The 18,332-nt window shown below is 38.6% G+C and overlaps 1 protein-coding gene and 1 long non-coding RNA gene across 3 annotated transcripts; one reads left to right on the top strand and one right to left on the bottom strand.

Annotated features, from left to right (window-relative positions):
- Positions 1-3,851: 3,851 nt before the first annotated feature.
- Positions 3,852-16,558, top strand: LOC115748993 (vacuolar protein sorting-associated protein 51 homolog). Of its 2 annotated transcripts, none has more exons than XM_030685674.2 (21): positions 3,852-3,906; positions 4,183-4,543; positions 5,030-5,169; positions 5,357-5,411; positions 5,583-5,690; positions 6,415-6,513; positions 6,656-6,733; positions 7,820-7,897; positions 8,197-8,352; positions 11,251-11,351; positions 11,456-11,523; positions 12,672-12,745; positions 12,886-12,952; positions 13,184-13,287; positions 13,630-13,896; positions 14,021-14,137; positions 14,773-14,844; positions 14,926-14,976; positions 15,152-15,382; positions 15,464-15,640; positions 16,445-16,558. In XM_030685674.2, the coding sequence occupies exons 2-21, from the start codon at positions 4,370-4,372 to the stop codon at positions 16,544-16,546; spliced, it is 2,319 nt and encodes a 772-aa protein (XP_030541534.1). In that variant the 5' UTR covers positions 3,852-3,906; positions 4,183-4,369; the 3' UTR covers positions 16,547-16,558. The 2 variants fall into 2 exon arrangements, with proteins under 2 accessions (XP_030541534.1, XP_048130045.1); XM_048274088.1 differs by lacking the exon at positions 16,445-16,558 and adding an exon at positions 15,765-15,997.
- LOC115749005 lies at positions 9,067-10,155 on the bottom strand. Its single transcript, XR_004016286.2, has 2 exons — positions 10,036-10,155; positions 9,067-9,113 (listed from the first exon to the last, which is right to left on the bottom strand). It is a non-coding gene; the product is annotated as an uncharacterized LOC115749005 (long non-coding RNA).
- Positions 16,559-18,332: the final 1,774 nt, after the last annotated feature.

Raw genomic sequence — 18,332 nt, 5'->3', positions numbered from 1 at the left:
TAAACTTAATAATTTATTGGTTATTTTTTTATTTCTTAAATGCAAACCTAAAATTTAATAACTATATCAAAATTAAAGTTTGTATTGTTCACCCTTACTAAATCCACCGGTTCCGCTAAACCGCCCAAGAATCGATCATCTCCATTTCTATCGTCCATAAACTATCAATTTATTCAATTTGATCCTCCAAACTAAATTAAATGTTTACCCGAACGAATTAAAAATTAAGAAATAACGTTGTATATTGAGCTAAAATTAGATGCATCATTGAATAAATTATAAGTTTAGAGATGATATTGCACATTAAACTAATTATTTATGTAATTATCCCTTGTAAAATGGCTGTGAAGACTGGTCGAACCACGCGTTCATGGCCAAGTCGAGTTGAGCCAAATTAGGCAAACTCCCTTGATCTAATAAACTGTTGCTAACATAGAAAATGTCCCCAAAATGATAATGAAAGCATTCTTCGTTGACTTATTATTCAAGTCATGCATTCTTCATTGACTTGCATGACCTCGACTAGGGCTCACCTAGGGTCATGCAACTTTGGGGTGATGTGACCAGACAAGGGCTCTCCTTACCAAAAAAAAAAAAAAAACTAAAGATTTCACTCACATAATACTTCTAATGGAAAATTCGTGAGTCGTGCTATCTACATTCACACTTAGTCCGATCTTTTTACCCAAGTAGTAAGCATGGAAATATTTGATTAGGGAGAAAAATAGGGACCCGTAAAGATTTAAACTCAAGATCTACATATGAGATTTTATGGGATCACCACCAACTATTCTAAAAACTTAAACGATTAAATAAAAACATGATTTACTATTTTTATTATTATGTCGACCAGATGATATCGCATCGACTTATGCCAACCCTCACCAAGGTCTCACGACCCTAAGCAAGCTATCGTTGAGTCGCGAATCGATGCGACTTTAGACGACCCGGATCTTACTTAATGTCACACCAACTTAGCGAGCCCTTGTCGGGTCACATGACCCCAAAGTTGCATGACCCTAGGTGAGCCCTAGTCGAGGTCATGCAACCCTAACCTAGTGTTGGCGAAAGTCGCACTCCCTCCAGATTGCAATTGTTGTCTTTTAAAAAGATAAAATTGCCCTCCATCATGTAATTGTAATTTAAAGTGTAGTAGACACAGGTGCTTTTTTTTCCTTTATTTATTTATATTTATATTTAAAATATATTTGTCATAGGTAAACATTTCACATGCTCTGTTTTGGTTTAATAGGGAAATTTTGTGTACATTAAAGGCACTATATTTTCTTTTTCTTTTTTATTTTAACATTTTACTTCCGTATACATAATTCTTGTTCGATAGAGATATTTCCACGAAAATGTATATCAAGTCTCCCAATTATCACGTGAAAGGATGTCTTTTTTCTCTTACTATTAGCGAGATATTTTCACACAAATGACGTACTCAAGAAAATAGTAAAAGAATATTCACGTTGAAACATTCATGTATCACAGTCCCAGAAAATCCTCACTCAAGGATCGACCGTGATTCGACCAGCCGATCGTGCAATGGTCAACCACATGATTCAACCCATGGTTGATCGTGTGAGTCATCCTACATCACCCTTGCTTGACCAAGCATTGACCAAGTTGATCGAGCGGGCGAATTAGGTGGATCATTCATGCATCAACCGCCGCATGATGCAAACATCAATCAAGATCAATTCGTGCATGATGCATGACTCGTACAGCCTAACTCATTGCATGATGCAAGACTCGTGCAACATCAACCTGCGCATCATGCCACAGGCAGACTAGCGAGCGATCGACTAAGCGTGTGGACAAACGAAGAGTTGCGCGAGTCCTCCCGCCCACCGAGCCTTCTAGAACCTCACGTGAGTCTGCCAACACCATCATCAGCATCATGGGGAGCCGAATAGTTGCTCAATGCGCGCGCCATTCAAATTCGAACGAGCCACTAGCCAAATGCATCAGGGCAAACACTATAAGACAAAACACGAGTTGCTCAAGAGTCACACGAGCTGGCCATCTCGCATTATAAATAGAACCATGCATAGCCATTGTGAATCACCTCGCTCACCGTCCGCATCACATCTTGTACCGCTATGCATCAACCGTGTATTCATTCAAACATCAATACTACATCCTCCCTTTCTCCCCACAACTTAGTCTCTCTATTCACTCTCACTCTCTCCGTCAAACACATCGCAAGCGGTGTGAGCAATCGATTCTTGGACCTAGGCTTGACTTGTGCGCATCATCGTCATCCAATCTTCTGCGAATCACCACCCGAATCATCACGAGTCGCCACACGGTCGTGGTTCAAACTCCAGTCCCGTGACACATGCATAATAAAGCAATTCAATATTTTTTTTCATAAACACTTCGTGGATGATATTAATGTTGTCAATTCAAAATGACAAGACTCCACTGACATTAAAAAAAAAGCCTTTTTTACGAATGCTTTTATATAATTAAATATCAACTCTTAAAGTTTTATTCTAGATAATGTAACTGTGATTTTATTTTGAAAAATCACTAGAGGGTTTCGTTATATTAGGTTTCTTGAAAGGTTTTTCGTTTTCACTAAACTAATTTTTATGAAAGTAAAATCTAATACTAAGAAAAGTAACATAGTGCCCACAATAAACAAAAGCAAAATATGAGAAATTCTTAATTACGAGAGTAACTAACTAGATTCTACACAAAAATAGAAAAACTAAAAAGAGAATGAAAGTAAATAAATTTAGAGTCACTATTTAAATTGTACTTAAATGATTGAGAATGATTTTTATCTTTTGATTAAAAATTGAATGAATTTAGTCATATAGGAATGGAAATAATGTTCGCTAAGAATATGGGAATAATTTCAAGTAAGAGTATTAAGTGTTCTTATTTTCTCAAATTAAAGCATGAAGTACTTTCTTTATTTTAAAAAATGGCACGACCAAGGATATTTTCATTATTTTTTATTTCTTTTTTCCCTTTCTTTCTTTCTAATTTCTTCTTCTTCCTTTGTTCTAGCCGACGAAAAAAAAAGAAAAAAAGAAGAAAAAAAAAGTTAATACCACGGAAAACCTCAAATTGGCACACTAGTGACAAATTTATTCTAAACTATTTTTTGATAAAAAAAAATCATAAACCGGCAACTTTGACAAATTCATCCTAAACTGGTGCACTATGATAAATTTACCTTCTGTTAGTTAAATATAATTATTAAATTGCTGAGTTGGATGACATGTGATAGTTCACGGATGTACCAATTTGGGATTTTTACTCTATGCTTGTCACATATGTATCAATTTAAATTTTTTCGTTATGTTAACCCAATTTAATCGATGTTAAATTTGTCATGGGTGTACCAATTTAAGATTTTTCGTAGTAAAAATAATTAGTTTAAGGTAAATTTATCACAGATGTACCGGTTTAGAGATTTTGGTGGTCAAAAAAATAGTTTGGGGTAAATTTATCACGGATATAATACTTTGGGATTTTTTGTGATAAAAAAAATAGTCTCGAGTAAATTTGTCACAAGCGTACCGATTTGGAGTTTTTCGTGGTATTGACCCAAAATGAAATGATAAAAATATCCTTGATTAGGCCCATTTTTGAAATAAAGATGACACTTCTAGATTTTATTTGAAGTAAGATATACTTTATATTTTTATTTGAAAAAATGAGGACTCTTCGTGCCTTTATTTAGAATTTTCCTAAATAATGAGTAATTTCGAATTTCGAATAAGAAGAGGACGTGATTTACTGGGCATTGCCCAAAAAATGAAAAACGACATACATAGGGGCATTTTCGTCATTCTTATTCAGGGCTGCGGTAGATCATCAGGGGCATTTTTTGCCGTGGAAATAGCAAGTTGGGAAGTCGCCTCCTGGAGGTGGACTTGCAGTTAGGTATGGCCATGGGCCGTGAACCGCCGGTTCCGGTTCGTAGCCACTATGGAATCGGAACCGGCCCTTGAAGGGGCGGTTCCGATTCCGGTTCAGGGGTGGGGCCCAAGGGGGAGGGAACTCTTTCCCTAATTTTTTTTGGGCCGGTTCTTAATTTTTTAAAATCGGAACCGGTCCGTGAGGGGCTGGGCCGGTTCCGGTCAACGGGCCGGTTTCGGTTCTTTCACGGGCCGGTTCCGGGCCCAAACCGGCCCCGTGGCCATGTCTGCAGACTTGCAGTGAAGGCTGAGACTGGAGGCCTGGTTACCGAAGAAGCCAAGGACGGAGGAGGAGAAGAGAAGAAGAAGAAGACGAGGAGTGGGAGAAGGAGAATCGTCGTGATCGAGACGATCGTCTTGAACCGCATTGCGCACTCTCGTTGAACGTCGAGGCGAGCTTGAGAAACAGAGAGAAAGCGAAAACAGAAATGGCTGCAGAAGACGACGTTCCATTGGACGACAAGGCGAAGAGGATGAGAGATTTGCTGTCCAGCTTCTACTCTCCGGATCCTTCCGCGTCCTCCGACGCTTCGTCCAAATATCCCTCCCTGGACGCCATCAACACCACTTCTTTCGACGCCGATCAGTACATGAATCTGCTGGTAACTCTCTTCTTTTTTCCTTTTCGGTCCGATTCGCATGCTGCGGTCCTTTGTGATGATTTCGTGCGAGGAGAGTTTTATTTTAGGCCGAGCCCGTCGCTGAATTGCTTGGTTCGGTTCGGCCGTGATTGAGGCACCTTGTCCCGTACGGTTGCTGCGCAGGCTCTTAGATTGTTGGCTGAATTGTGTTGACATCGTGATCTGCGGCGTCAGTAATTCTTTCTCCCAGAGATTTTTGGGCTTGGCTTTCTTTTATCAGTGTTTAGTGGAGATGTGTGTGACTTCCAAGTGTTGGCGTTTCCTGAGAGCTAATTCCATGTTGGACCTTTGGCATTTTGCTCCTGTTTTCGATAGAATCGCAATGACTGACTTTGGTAGAGAGGGACGGTTTAAAAGATGCATATGATAGGAGTAAGGTGGCTATTCTCATGATTAAGATGCGGAAAATCTCACGGGTGTTAATCGGCAACCGTGTGAATCATGCAGGTCCACAAGTCAAATTTAGAGGGGCTGCTCAAGAGGCACGTGGAAATGGCAGCCGAGATAAAAAATCTTGATACTGACCTCCAGATGTTGGTTTATGAAAATTACAATAAGTTCATCAGTGCTACAGATACAATCAAGAGGTAAACCAGGCATCACATCTTGCAAGTTTTAGAGACCTTCATCACGGTCTTGATTGATCATGTCATTTTAACATCTAGGCAGTCTTTCTGGTGTGAATGATTGTTTGCTGTGTTTCTGTTGGGTACTAGTTGGCTTTCTATTGGTACTTTCGTTATTAAAGGTGGAGCATGGTTTCTTTTCTGACAGAATGAAGAGCAACATTGTTGGCATGGAAACAAATATGGAACAGCTCCTTGAAAAGGTATACGGAACCTCTCCCCCCCTCTCTTGTGTGCGCATATGCATGCACACTTGTATGTGTGTTTGAATGCACAGGCGCCTTCTTCTGCCAATATAGATGCATCTAGTTTAGAATGCACTGATGAATCCTCAATTTTAGATCAGGACTGATTGACTACCCAACCTATGGCAGATAATGTCTGTTCAATCCAGAAGTGATGGTGTCAACACCTCTCTTTTCGAAAAGAGAGAGCACATTGAGAAATTGCATCGCACACGCAATCTACTACGGAAGGTTCAGGTATGTGACTGATAATATATGATCCTGCTTTTTTAATGTTCTTATTATGTGGAAAGAATTTGGGGCAAAGTCCTCCAAACCTTGGGCCACTATAACCTCACAAGGAAAGGATTTCATGGTTAGTAGAATAGCTGATTGGGAATTGTTGCGTTTCTAGCCTCAAAGTTGTATTTGGACAGGCAGCTCTGAGTGTTTTTTAGTAAGACATGCTAGTTGGTCTAGCCTTTTCTTTTATGGCACTACCATAATAGTTTTTGGACATAAATTGTGGGGATATTACACATGGAGAGAACTTCTTAATTGTATTCATTAAAGTAATGGTGGATGTTACGGACAGCCCTAAATGTCGAGCTAAAAATGGCACCATATGGGACCAACTACCTCCTCTCATCCTCTCAACACTACCAATTTATTTCCTTCTTTTAACTTGATGGTTCTCTGCACCTCGTTGCTACAAAAAAAAAAAAAAAAAAGCAGAAGAAGAGGAAGAAGAAGAAGGAGGAGGAAAAGGCTAGGCCACTTTGAAAGTAGGAATCTTTCTTCTAGGCGGGAAAAATAGAAGAGAATAGGTAATAGGCTCCAGAGAGGAGACTGTGGCAATTTTGGATCAACGATTAGCTTTTCTCTTTTGGTGTCTGATATTCAGTACTTTTTTGTAAGATCTTTTTTTGGTTATGTATGAGTTACACAGTTACATACATTTCATCTTCCATGGACAGAACAGTTCATATATGATCTTCCGGCTAGGCTTAACAAGTGCATCAAATCTAATGCATATGCTGATGCAGTGAAGTTTTATACTGGAGCAATGCCAATTTTTAAGGTTAATTCTTGTCGAAGCTCCTGTAGTCTTTTGTGTGCTTCCTTCCTCTTTATCTTTTAAAACAAACCACAGTTAGATTGCCAATGAGACAAGGGAAAAGCTCTATTGCTAAAGTGGTCCTTACTTTTGAAAATCTCTTTAGGCATATGGGGACTCGTCGTTCCAAGATTGTAAAAGGGCTTCTGAAGAAGCAATGGCGACAGTCATTAAGAACTTGCAGGTATATTTTCTTTTGGATGATGGTAATTTTCTTTCTAATATCCAAAACCTGATCAAACATCTAGACTGTGGATGTTAAATAGGTTTTGGTCTCTATCTTTCTGTTTTAGCCTCTATCTTTCTGTTTTGGCTCAGTGATATTGGCTTTATGTTGCTTAGTGAATCCTCACAATAGAAGATGACGGACTACAGAACCAACCTCTCATGATTTCTTGCAACAGTTACTATTCAACTAATTTACTTAAGTCAGAGTTCAAAGCTTTCAGTTTCGTATTTCTGCAATTTCCTATGCTGTATTGGAGGATGAGCGTTGATTGCAGTTATGTTACCTGCAATTTCCCATCCCATAGTGGGGGATTGGCATTGATGCAGTTATGTTGATACTAACTGTTGACGGATTGGAGGGGTTTGTATCTGTTTCTGAACTATTTAAGTTTGTTTTGGCTGCATGGATCTATTATAGGTTTTTGTTCTTAAGATTAGCAGCGGATCTTGCATGTTCATCTTGCGAAAATATTTGGCTTGGGAAATGAGGAAGAAAAAGATCCAGCCAGGTTAAAAATTGAAATATTTTTTCACAATCTGTTTACCAAATATTTACAAAACATGAATTAGCCCATCTATTTTTGAATTGTAGCCTTATGTGGGAACAGTCGTACTAGTGGGGTTTTTCCTGCACCAGTTGAAGTGTCAAGTCCAATAACTGGAAATACTTTTAAGCCAACTTTGTGGCGTGCGCCCTCGGTGTCTTTTTTAAATCATCCCCTGAGAATGAGATAGTATTGAACCTGCGACATGTCATGCCAAAAGGAGTCTTGAAATACATTGTTTCTACCTTAATCTGGACAGCAGGCGTTGCATTTTTTGTGTCTGCTAGAAATCATACAATGCTACAGAGGGAGTTGTTCCGAAGTCTTCACTGTTGCCAACTGCAATTGGTCGACGAGTCATAAGATAGTCGTTGCGATAAGTAAATCTTAGGCTGAGTAATGTGTCCACTATCCCCTTTGTTTTGTCTCTGTTCATTAAATAGTATTGACACACCTTCTTCCTATTGTTTGCCCTTCCCTTTTACGAAACTTTTCAGGGAAAGCTGTTCTCTGATTCTGAATCCATTCAAGCACGAGCTGAGGCTGTAATGCTTCTCAAGCAGTTAGATTTCCCGGTTTGTACTGCTCCACTACTTCACTTTTTTTAACCTAGTAAATAAGTTTTAAGTACATTAATGATTGTGTTTCTATCTCACTTGTTTGAAATTACAAATGGCAAGAAGAATAAACCTTTTGTTCTTTTATCTCTTATCAAGTTAACATTGGTTATTGCAAACTCCTGAAGTTTTGTCTTGTTTTATCTAAATATTTAATCCTTGGATTTTTTTCTCAGAAGGGCTCATCATAATAAATATGAGCACTATGATATATGCATTATCACCTATATCTATGATCGATTTCTTGGTGTTGGCAGGTAGAGAGTTTGAAGGCAAAGCTACTTGAGAAGTTGGAACTGTCTCTTATGGATCTTAATCTTAAGGCTGGAGAAACAAACAAATCTTCAGTGGATCCAAATGACATTTCAAAAGAAGGAAGCTTATCTGAGTTACTCTGCCCCACATCTCATGAGGTAAAAAGTGAATATGTTGCCATCTGGAAATCTAATGGAAAGGATTTGAAAGATTGTAATTCAAGAGATGGTGAAAATTTATCTCTCTGAGTTATCAGCTTAATCTCGATCTGGATGCTGACATAATAAAGCATGCTTCTTATCGTTATGATGTAGAAGTTCTCCAGGTTTGGCGTATTTTATAAGCTTGCTGAGAAGATACACGACTTTGATCTTTGTGAAGAAATGGCTTATCTCTATAATTTAGCATGGGCTTATCTATTTCCATTCTGCACAAGCTATAAAGTGATCTTAGGGGATAGCTTTCAATTAACACCTTCAACAAAAAATCTAGGATAACTCTCCAAATTAACCCCTATATCTTATTTTCATTTTTCCCATTATTTCGGATTAACTTCGGACGTTCTTCTGTTACATCGGAAAATAGATGCCTCTTTTTCAGTGCCATGTGTGAGAAGTGTTGATCTGACAAGTGGAAGTCTAGTATCCCGATTCTTGCTGATTACATGCTTACAGATGTGCATTGATCATTCAGAAAAATGGTAGGTAATTAATCTAGTTCGACTATGGCTGTGACCAGTCATAAGAAGGCAATTATGCCTCTTCTTTTGATTTTGCTGATTAGTAATGGTGATCGTAGAAGTGGCACCTAGGGGACTACCGTTTTGCCTTCTTTCTATTAGGAAATGACTAGAGAAATTATTTATTTTTTCCATATGTAAAACTATCACTCAAAAAAATTTTAAATGGGGGATGACAACCTAGGATGCACCGACATGCCAAAGTGGTCCCGCATCAGTGTCGGACATGTGTCGGGCATCCGACACCTAGTCAACACCAACGACACGCCGGCGACTCACGTGTCGGTGAGGAAGTCGAAGAGGATCGGGAGGTGGGCGTCTGCTCGGGCCATAAGAGAGATGAGGGAGAGAGAGTGTGAGAGATAGGGAGGAACAGGAAGATGGAGAAGGGGAAGCAGAGAAGAATCGGCGGATCCAAAAGATTTGACAGACGCTAGGCAAATATCCAGGGGTGGCGATGGTGATTTCCTGCTCCGGCGCCTCCCTTCTCAACAGCTTTCACCGGCGCGTGATCGCTAGCCATGTGAAGATCTTGTTTTCTCCAAGAGGAAAAATTAAAGCACCACAGACGCCCAGAAAGAGAGAGATTACAAGTTACAACAGAGCGAAGAAGACAAGGTGAACAGTGGGAAGAAGACGAGGAGAGAGAGAGAGAGAGAGAGAGAGAGGTATGAAGTGAAGTTATGGGGGAAGAAGATGACGAAATAGAGAGCAGGGACTGTGCCAAGATTGGGGAAATATCTCGTAGATCACATCTGGGCCCACCTATATTTAATTTTGAAAACCAGAATGATTATATCAACACATCATTCTTGTTTCTTTATTATTTTTTTTTTTATGATGCTGGCTTTTGGATCAAATTACCATAGTGCTGAAGTTTCTTTTTTCATTATAAGAGCTCTTACTATAAATTTTTTATTTTTACAAAAAAAATTATAGAAATGATAATTTATTATGTATATATAAAAATATATATTTACTATATAACGTGTCCTAACGTGTCGAAATTCTCTATTTTTTAGAAATGACGTGTCGGCGTGTCGTGTCGTGTCGTGTCGTGTCCCGTGTCGCGTGTCGATGTCGTTGCTACTTAGATAACAACCCCTTTAATAACAGCATATTAAACTCTATCAAGCCCAATAAAAAAACCCAAAGCCCTGTTACAACACCAAAATGGCTACCTTGAACCCTGCACCCATAGATTTACCAATTCTTTACTTCTGAAATCCTTCTCCGCATTCACCCCTCCCTATATGAAGTTCCTTAAAGTTCTCACACCGTCTTTAATCTTTTAAATCGGTGCTTGTACTCCCTCTCAGCGAAAACAAAATTTAAGGTAATTGTTTCCTTGGATACAAAATGCGACACTGACTGAAACCTTTTACCAGTTTTGCTTGTTAATGTTTATTCCTTCAAACCTCCAAAGAAAACTAAGGCTGCTTATTAGTAGCATCTTTTTAGTTCTCTGTCTCCTCATCTAACTAGAATCACCATTAAGGGTTTTTATTCTTTCGCCTTTATATGAGGAGCGCTGTTCTTTGGTATGTTCTAAGTAGTTAAGTTAAATTTGCCACCTTCAACTATTCTTTTTCCACCTAATTAGACTACAATTCGCACCTGTCACTAGAATATATATCTGTGATTTTGCATGTGATCACTAGACTTTCAACCCCAAAATGTTCAATAGCAATTGCAAATTCAGATTCAAAATACTTAGAAACATATTATAGTGCCACCACTTTGCACCAGCAGATTTGAAAGATACATGGATAGATTGACTATTGCTGCCACTGTTCTGTTTTGAAATTTTGTGGACCAACAATATAAGTCAGATGAATTGCATGTCCATGCTGCTTCAATTAATTTGCTAAATTGAAGCATTACTCTAATAAAATAGCATGATGATCTACAATTTTCTCTGATGTAGATGTTTCATCCTTGTTTTTTGGCGGAGCAGATAGAAGTGAGCTTTTGTTTTAAGTGATGTAAATGGGATAAATGAGCTCAAGGTTAACGAGTTATCAAATGAGTTGAGAGTTTGGAATTTATTTTGTGATCTATGACCTGCAATTATTAAAGTCTCTAGCATCCTGATGAGGATAATAAAAAGTGCAAAAAGAATTAGGTACCCAGAAACCAAGTGTACAATAAACTTCATGAGGATTATTCTAGTGACACCTGTACAGTTGCAATGAGGTTATGATAGAGAAGTTAAGCATTTTGTTCCCCTTCACTGTAGATACACATTACTTGCATCTCCTTAAAAATAATTCATTGCATTATCTTTAAGCTGCATGCCTTTTAACTTGTGAAGTAGGCTTCTGTTCGGGAGTTTGTCGAGGCCGTCCGTGCTTATCGGGTCATATTTCCTGATTCAGAAAAGCAACTTATTTCCCTTTCGCGGGATTTAGTTATCAAGTAAGTGTATTATCATGCATATCTACTGTTCTTTCAGCTAATAAACTCCTTTTGTTGACATGTATTTCATTCATTGTTTAAGTAGACTTTCTTTTTATATATAGGCACTTTGAGACGATGGAGCAGTATCTTCAGAAAAGACTTTCTTCATCTGATCTTATTACCATCATTAGTGAGTACACCTTGTTGCATTTTATCTAGGGCAGCTCATGCGTACAGGCTTTTGAATAAGCTTTTTTTGACTAGGCTACTAGTTTCTTTCTGGGGATTTATTTGCTGTTGTTCTCACTAGTCTAAGTTTTACCCATCTGTAGCTCTTCCACTATAAATCAAAATGTATTCTTGCTTGTGGGGACATATTTATTGATGTGTACCGAGTAGTCTAGGAATGGATCGTTTTCTCCAAGAATGTTTGTTCTCATTTTATCCTTGCTCAGTTGTCCAAAGAAATTGCTTGGTGCAAAATTGGAGTAGTTGCCTTGAACATGCTTATCAGATTTAGTTTTGTCTTGTATTCAAGTCAAATTAGAATAGTGCGTTTGAACGGTTAGTACTTAATAAAGCATTATCGGTTCCCTCCCTCGCAGCATCTTAAAAAAATGACACAAATAGTTCCTAAACTTTGGTCCAATATGCAATGTCGTCCTGAAACTTTTAATTTGTTCATGTGGTCTCTAGACTTTGGCCAATATGCAATGTTGTCCCTAAACTTTTAATTCGTACAATGTGATTCCTGAACTATTGATAAATGTTACTCTGTAGAATATGTGAAAATGACACATAGGGAAGGATTGCTCTGAACAATTACCAATAGTCACGGGCCACATTGAACAAAATAAAAGTCCAGGATGACATTGCACATTGGGCCAAAGTTCAAGGACCATATTGCACAAATTAAAAGTCCATGAACAATATTGCACATTGGACCACAGCTTGGGAACTATTGTGTTATTATCCCTAAAAAATAAAAAGTTATAGAAAGGAAAGCAAAAGGAAGAGATCTGCAGACATGGAGCTATACATAGTCAGGAGGTTAAAAATGTCGAGACAATTTAGGACTAGCTTTGCTTTGCCAATCCCTCCAAATGGGTGTCATATGCCTGATGAGCTTCTCTTGTGGCCAAAAGATGCTTAATGCGTTTCGATCCTCATTTAATCTGTAATATCGGGGGCCAACTTCTTTGTGATGTTTTTTACTTCCAAATGATTATTACACAATACCCTGTTATGAATTCATGATTTGAAGTCTTCATAATAGGGTATCTTATTACTTTGCTATGTGAATCCAGCAATGCTTATCTAAATCCTTATCTTATACAGAAACAATATGGACGGATGTGATTCTGATGGATGAGGTCCTAAAGGAAGCTGCTCTACCTGAGTTCTCGCTGGAGGTCCTAATTAGAAACCTTTATGCCATCGTTATTACAATTCTTTAAGCAATTGATAAAGTGATGAATCCCTTAGCGTTGCCTACTTGTTTGGGTGAATTAGTAGCTCTCTGAAGTGCTGACCACTTCTAGTTTTCTCTCAGGCTGCCCAGGTTGCTGTCAAGAAGTACATAGCCAGAAAATTTTCTTACCTTCAACAAGATATCTCAGGTTAATTCCCCATCCATATTTTCTTGGCGATCATTTAACATATAACGACGATAATTTTATACTTTCTGTAAGTGTATTTTTTTGAAAGTATTGCAGGACATTACTATACGTTTTACTACATTAATTGACGTGCCGCTTCATCTGTGTACACTTAACTGCCTGCTGGAATGACTTTTGTTATTTAGTTGTTTGACAACTGCTAATTGATCTCGTATGATTATGAACTGGCAGATGACCTTCTTGGGCGAAACGAGAACACTGAAAGTTATTCCTTGCAGATTGCCTTGGAAGCTGGCAAAAAGAGCATTCTTCAAGGCAGCATGGATGTCTTGCTGGTGAGAGATGCTTGCCATGACAGCTTTGCTGACCTAAGCATGGAGCAATTAGTCTTTTAGTTTTATCTCTTATGTCTTTTTATTTTTGGTTCACATCAATTCTCCACATCTGCATTATGCACTAGAAAAGTATCTTAAGCTAATAGTCCTTGTGTTGGCCTCAATCTCCTCTGCTCCTATTCAGCAAGTTCCTATTTGGATTGTGAGCATTTATGCAATGCTCGAATCTTCACTTTGTTTAGTAGTATTTTGTTCAGCTACTGCCTAATATGGCCGTTCTTAAAATTAGACTGAATTTTGGCGACAAATCTTTCTGAATCTTATTCATTATGTTTTCCTTAGGACTTCCGGCAACTTTTGGAAGACAACTTGGGGTTACTAGTTAAACTGAGAGACTTCATTGTGGATTGGGTTCAAGAAGGATTCCAAGATTTCTTTAGAACACTGGATGATCACTTTAACTTGCTTTCTGGGAAGAAGAATCTTGCGAATAAAGAGCAAAGTATGATGGAGGGGACACAAAGTGATAAAGGTCTCATGGGCCTTGTCTTGGTGCTGTCTCAAATCTCTGTTTTCATTGAGCAGAGTGCAATCCCGAGAATCACCGAGGCAAGGAGTTTAATATCATCAGCTGTCGAGTTTCTTATTTAATGGTTGATGCTGCCCGTTATGCTTTTTTCTTCTAATATTGGGGGCATGCATTGGAATTTTTACCCTCTTTTCTTCTTGCCAGGAAATCGCTGCTTCTTTTTCTGGTGGTGGTGTTCGAGGATATGAATATGGACCTGCTTTTGTTCCAGGAGAAATTTGCCGCAGATTTCGATCAGCTGGTGAAAAGTTTCTGAACCTTGTATGGTTTGAATTTTATCACTTGAGAATCCATAACTACGAGCCTGAACTTTCACTCATGACTGACTAGTGATAAATCTGACCACATCTGCATGGTTTGGAAATGGTACCATGTTGAAGCATTAATCAGTTATTGATCCCTTTTCATGGACAGTTGATTGAATGCTCTGACCTACTTTTGTCAATGCGGCCATCAGGGTAGTGAAATCAGCACATTGACTCAAGAAGTTTTCAATTCAATGAACAGGATGTGTCTTCAAGCTTGACCTTTTCATAGCATTACTACTGACTATGATTGTACTTTGGTGGGGGATACTTCAATTCAATAAACAGGATGTGTATCTGAATAAAACATTGCAAGTCTGGCCATGATGTTTTTTGGTTTTCAAGGGGCAAGGTTATGGAATACTCTCCGATTTTTAGAATCTGAAGATGTTTAATAATGCTTCAGATAGAAGTGATGCGAGAAGTTGTTCTTGGACCTTCTTGTTGGTTTTTCTACTACTGGGACCAGTCAATTGCCTAGAGGAATTAGTTTTCTCTGATGAATTTGTGTACTAATTAGCATGGCAAATCTCGTCTGTTCTAGTATTTAGGAATTTGAAAGGAAGTTGATCTTGTATCTCTTTTTCACAGTACATAAAAATGAGTACACAGAGGATCTCTGTCATCCTGAGAAAGAGGTTTACTACACCAAATTGGGTCAAGGTCAGTACGGTTAATGGTTTTCGATTGAGATGCATTTATTTTGCATTGACCATATGTTACACTTTTTTCCTTTTCTGACAGCATAAGGAGCCTAGAGAGGTTCATATGTCCGTTGATTTACTACTGCAAGAGGTTGGCACTTCTTTTATCTTTTGTTCTATTTTTAAAAAGTTTCAGTATCCAAAAGAGAAGGAAGCTGTGCCTTCAAATTATGCTACTGCTACGTCCTTAATGGTTATTCTACGATTGGATAAATACGAATTCATCTCGTCTTTAGTTGACATTGAGGTGATTTTATCTGTCATAGTTGGAAGCAGTAGGGTCTGAAGTGAAGCAGATATTACCTCAAGGGCTCCAACGAAAGCATCATCGTTCTGACAGCAATGGAAGCACTACATCTTCACGTAGTAATCCATTACGAGATGACAAAATGGGTCGATCTAATACCAATAGGGCCAGGAGCCAGCTTTTGGAAACGCATCTGGCAAAATTGTTCAAGCAGAAAGTGGAAATTTTCACTAAAGTTGAATTCACACAGGTCTAGTTCTCTTTCTACTAGGAAAAAGTGGTTGTAAACAGTCTCTTCATCAAATGATCCGAATCGATATCTCTATTTCAGGAGTCCGTCATAACTACAATCATAAAATTGTCCCTGAAAAGTCTGCAAGAATTTGTTCGACTTCAAACTTTCAATAGGAGTGGGTTTCAGCAAATTCAGCTGGATATTCAGTTTCTAAGGGCTCCTTTAAAGGAAAGTGCCGAGGATGAAGCTGCCATCGACTTCTTGTTAGATGAGGTAATTTATGATATAGTGTAAGATTGAGCATATCTGTTCTGGATGTCAATTTGGGTTGTACCGCGGTTCGGTGTCAGCTTTCGTATTTTTTATTCAACTCCTGTGTGGTTATACTTACTTGTAGATGTTACCTAACCTGGACAAAGGAGGACGATCTCAGGGAGTTGACACCTGGCTTAGTTGAATCTTCACAAATCAATCCCATGCCACTAGCAATTTAAGAGAAATCTTCAATTCTCATTTTGCAAAAAATTTTGTGAGGAAGATTTCACACGCAGAAGCATCAACCCCTCCCTCCAGCTTCTAGCTTTGAGTTTTTGGCTTTTCATTGTCATGCTATTCATTGGTCTTCTATATTAGTGTTATAGGAATTTTTGTTGAGGATTGAGAGTAGCCTGTAGGACTAGGAGACTAAATGTTTGCTGGAGCCGGGGCCGGGGCCGGGCGGGGGGGCGCGATGGAGTGGGGGGTGTGGTGTTTAACTTTCATGCTAGACTCCCATGTGCTTCTGTTGTGTTTGACCTTCCATGCATCTTTGACAGCTGAAACTTGTCCCCTGTTGGGATTAGATTTGCACAGAAAGCAAGCTCCTTTTCATCAGTTGTATGTCTGGTTTCTGTTATTTCGCCCATATGTCAAAACAGAAATTTGGTGTTGTATGTCTGGTTTCTGTTATTTCGCCCATATGTCAAACATAAATTTTGGTTCGTGATCGACATATATTTCCTGTTCTTTGCTATTTTACATTGCTTGTCTTGAGTTTGTAGAATGTAATTGTGATGGTTCTCATTGTGCATGGGGCAGGTGATTGTTGCTGCTGCGGAGCGTTGTCTTGATCCAATCCCTCTGGAGCCACCAATCTTGGACAAACTAATACAAGCCAAGTTGGCTAAAACAAAGGACTAGAACCACTCTTTTTTAATTTGATATACTGATGATATCCGCAATTTCTTTGTTGCTGCGTGAATCTTTTTCTCATTATTTCGTCCTTAAAATTTTGCCGTTGGTGCTATACTTGGTGATCCTCCTGTCTCGTTTGTTCCAACTATTGCCTTTCAATACAATAAGGTCTGGAAGTTTCTTCTCATCAATAGATAAATAAATATGCATATCCTTTTTTTTTTTTCAGAAATACCTGTATGAATACACCTAACTTTTGTGCTTATGCCTGGTAAGGTTGGGAACATTAGCGCCCCGACAAACTTACAGATGCATGTGATTGTTAGCCTTTGAAACAGGTGAAGTTCACTTGGGACTTCATGAGACAAGTTGGGAGAAAAGTTGTCATGTTCGGGTTTATGTCCCCCGTTCACCGATGAAAATTTTTCAATGCCCAATAGGCCAAAGAAATGGGCCAGGAGTCCAAACTTAAGCCTCGAAGCTTTTTAGAGACCCAAAGCTTTAGATATTTTCCAAGGTAATGTGGTCAATTTATGTATCTACATAGTTTTTAAGGATAATATCTAAAGAGGTGAAGATATACGAAAAATGTACTCTATATATTTTTTGGGATTAGATCTGTTAGATCTCCGCCGTTGAATGATGGGGATATCTAAAGTTCCTAATTTAGAAGGGCATAAGTGTGTATAGAGTCTCCTCCCCTTCCTCTTGAGGGCTCTTCTCTTCTGGTACTTCCTTTTCTAAGTGTGGGAACAAGAGAGTAAGAGTTAGTAAGACTGACTTGGGCCAAACAGGAGAAATCAGAAATCGTGGGCATGGTATGGTTTAAGTGAATTGTGCTGCATGGTCACGATTTTTATCGACCCGTGGCAAAACAGCAAGTTCTTGTTCAAAACTTCCAAGCTAATGATTATGTTTATGCTTACCGTGAGAATGAATGTCAATAATAAACGAATTGTACTTAAAAGTTGTTCTCACCTACAACGATTTGGAGTCATTTTTTAAAATTCATTTTTTGACGGAATTCCTAACATCGTCCAACTCAAACCATTTTTTTTTTTTTATGAATCTTTGCCAATTTTTTGGCATATGTGTATCTTTTTAATAACTTTGGAAATGAACACAAATTTTTTGGGATAAGTTTACTAAGAGTGTCATAGCTTTTGTATGTCATTACTTGAATGCTATAATATTTTTTTTTTCCCTCACTTAAGCGCCACATTGGAGTAAAATAGATCACTTAAGTATCATTTCCGGCAAATTATCCTGCGTGGAATTATTATTATTATTATTTGTTATTTATTTTTTAGTGACATGTGGACTTTCTTATTATTTATAGTTTTTTTTTAAATTTTTATTCTGTTATTTTTTAATTTGTATTTTTTTTTGTTTGCTTTTTTTTTTAACCCTTGGGCGGCGAGGGTCATCGGCGACCCTCGCTGGCCACAGCCGCCTCGCCCTTAGCCGGCGGGGTTGCGAACCCTCACCCGCAATCGGTGACTCCTATGATTGTGCCAGAGGGCACAATGGCCCTCGCCAGGTTTGGGCAAGGGCCACCTCGCCCATGGTCGGCGGAGCCGCAAAGGCCCTCGCCCACGGGCGAGCCGATCTTGGTTAGTGAGAGTCGCCGGTGACCCTCGCCCACCAAGGGAGGAACAAAGCAAATAAAAGAAAAGAAAAAGAAAATTTATAAAATAAAAATATAAAAAATCCATATGTACATTAAAAAATTTAGAAAAGACTTGTTCCACGATGCCACGTTAGATTTTTTGTGTCCACATAAGTTTTTTGA

The sequence above is a fragment of the Rhodamnia argentea genome, chromosome 2 (genome assembly GCF_020921035.1).
Source record: "Rhodamnia argentea isolate NSW1041297 chromosome 2, ASM2092103v1, whole genome shotgun sequence".
Classification (NCBI taxonomy): domain Eukaryota; kingdom Viridiplantae; phylum Streptophyta; class Magnoliopsida; order Myrtales; family Myrtaceae; genus Rhodamnia; species Rhodamnia argentea.
Note: the sequence above shows the minus strand (reverse complement) of the source record. Positions and strands in the feature narration are given on the sequence as shown.

Coding starts and splice junctions, on each gene's coding strand:
- LOC115748993 (XM_030685674.2), top strand. CDS start 4,370: ATGGCTGCAGAAGACGACGTTCCATTGGACGACAAGGCGAAGAGGATG. Junction 11,524..12,671: donor TGATCTTATTACCATCATTA/GTGAGTACACCT, acceptor TATCTTATACAG/AAACAATATGGACGGATGTG. Junction 13,897..14,020: donor CAATCCCGAGAATCACCGAG/GCAAGGAGTTTA, acceptor TCTTCTTGCCAG/GAAATCGCTGCTTCTTTTTC.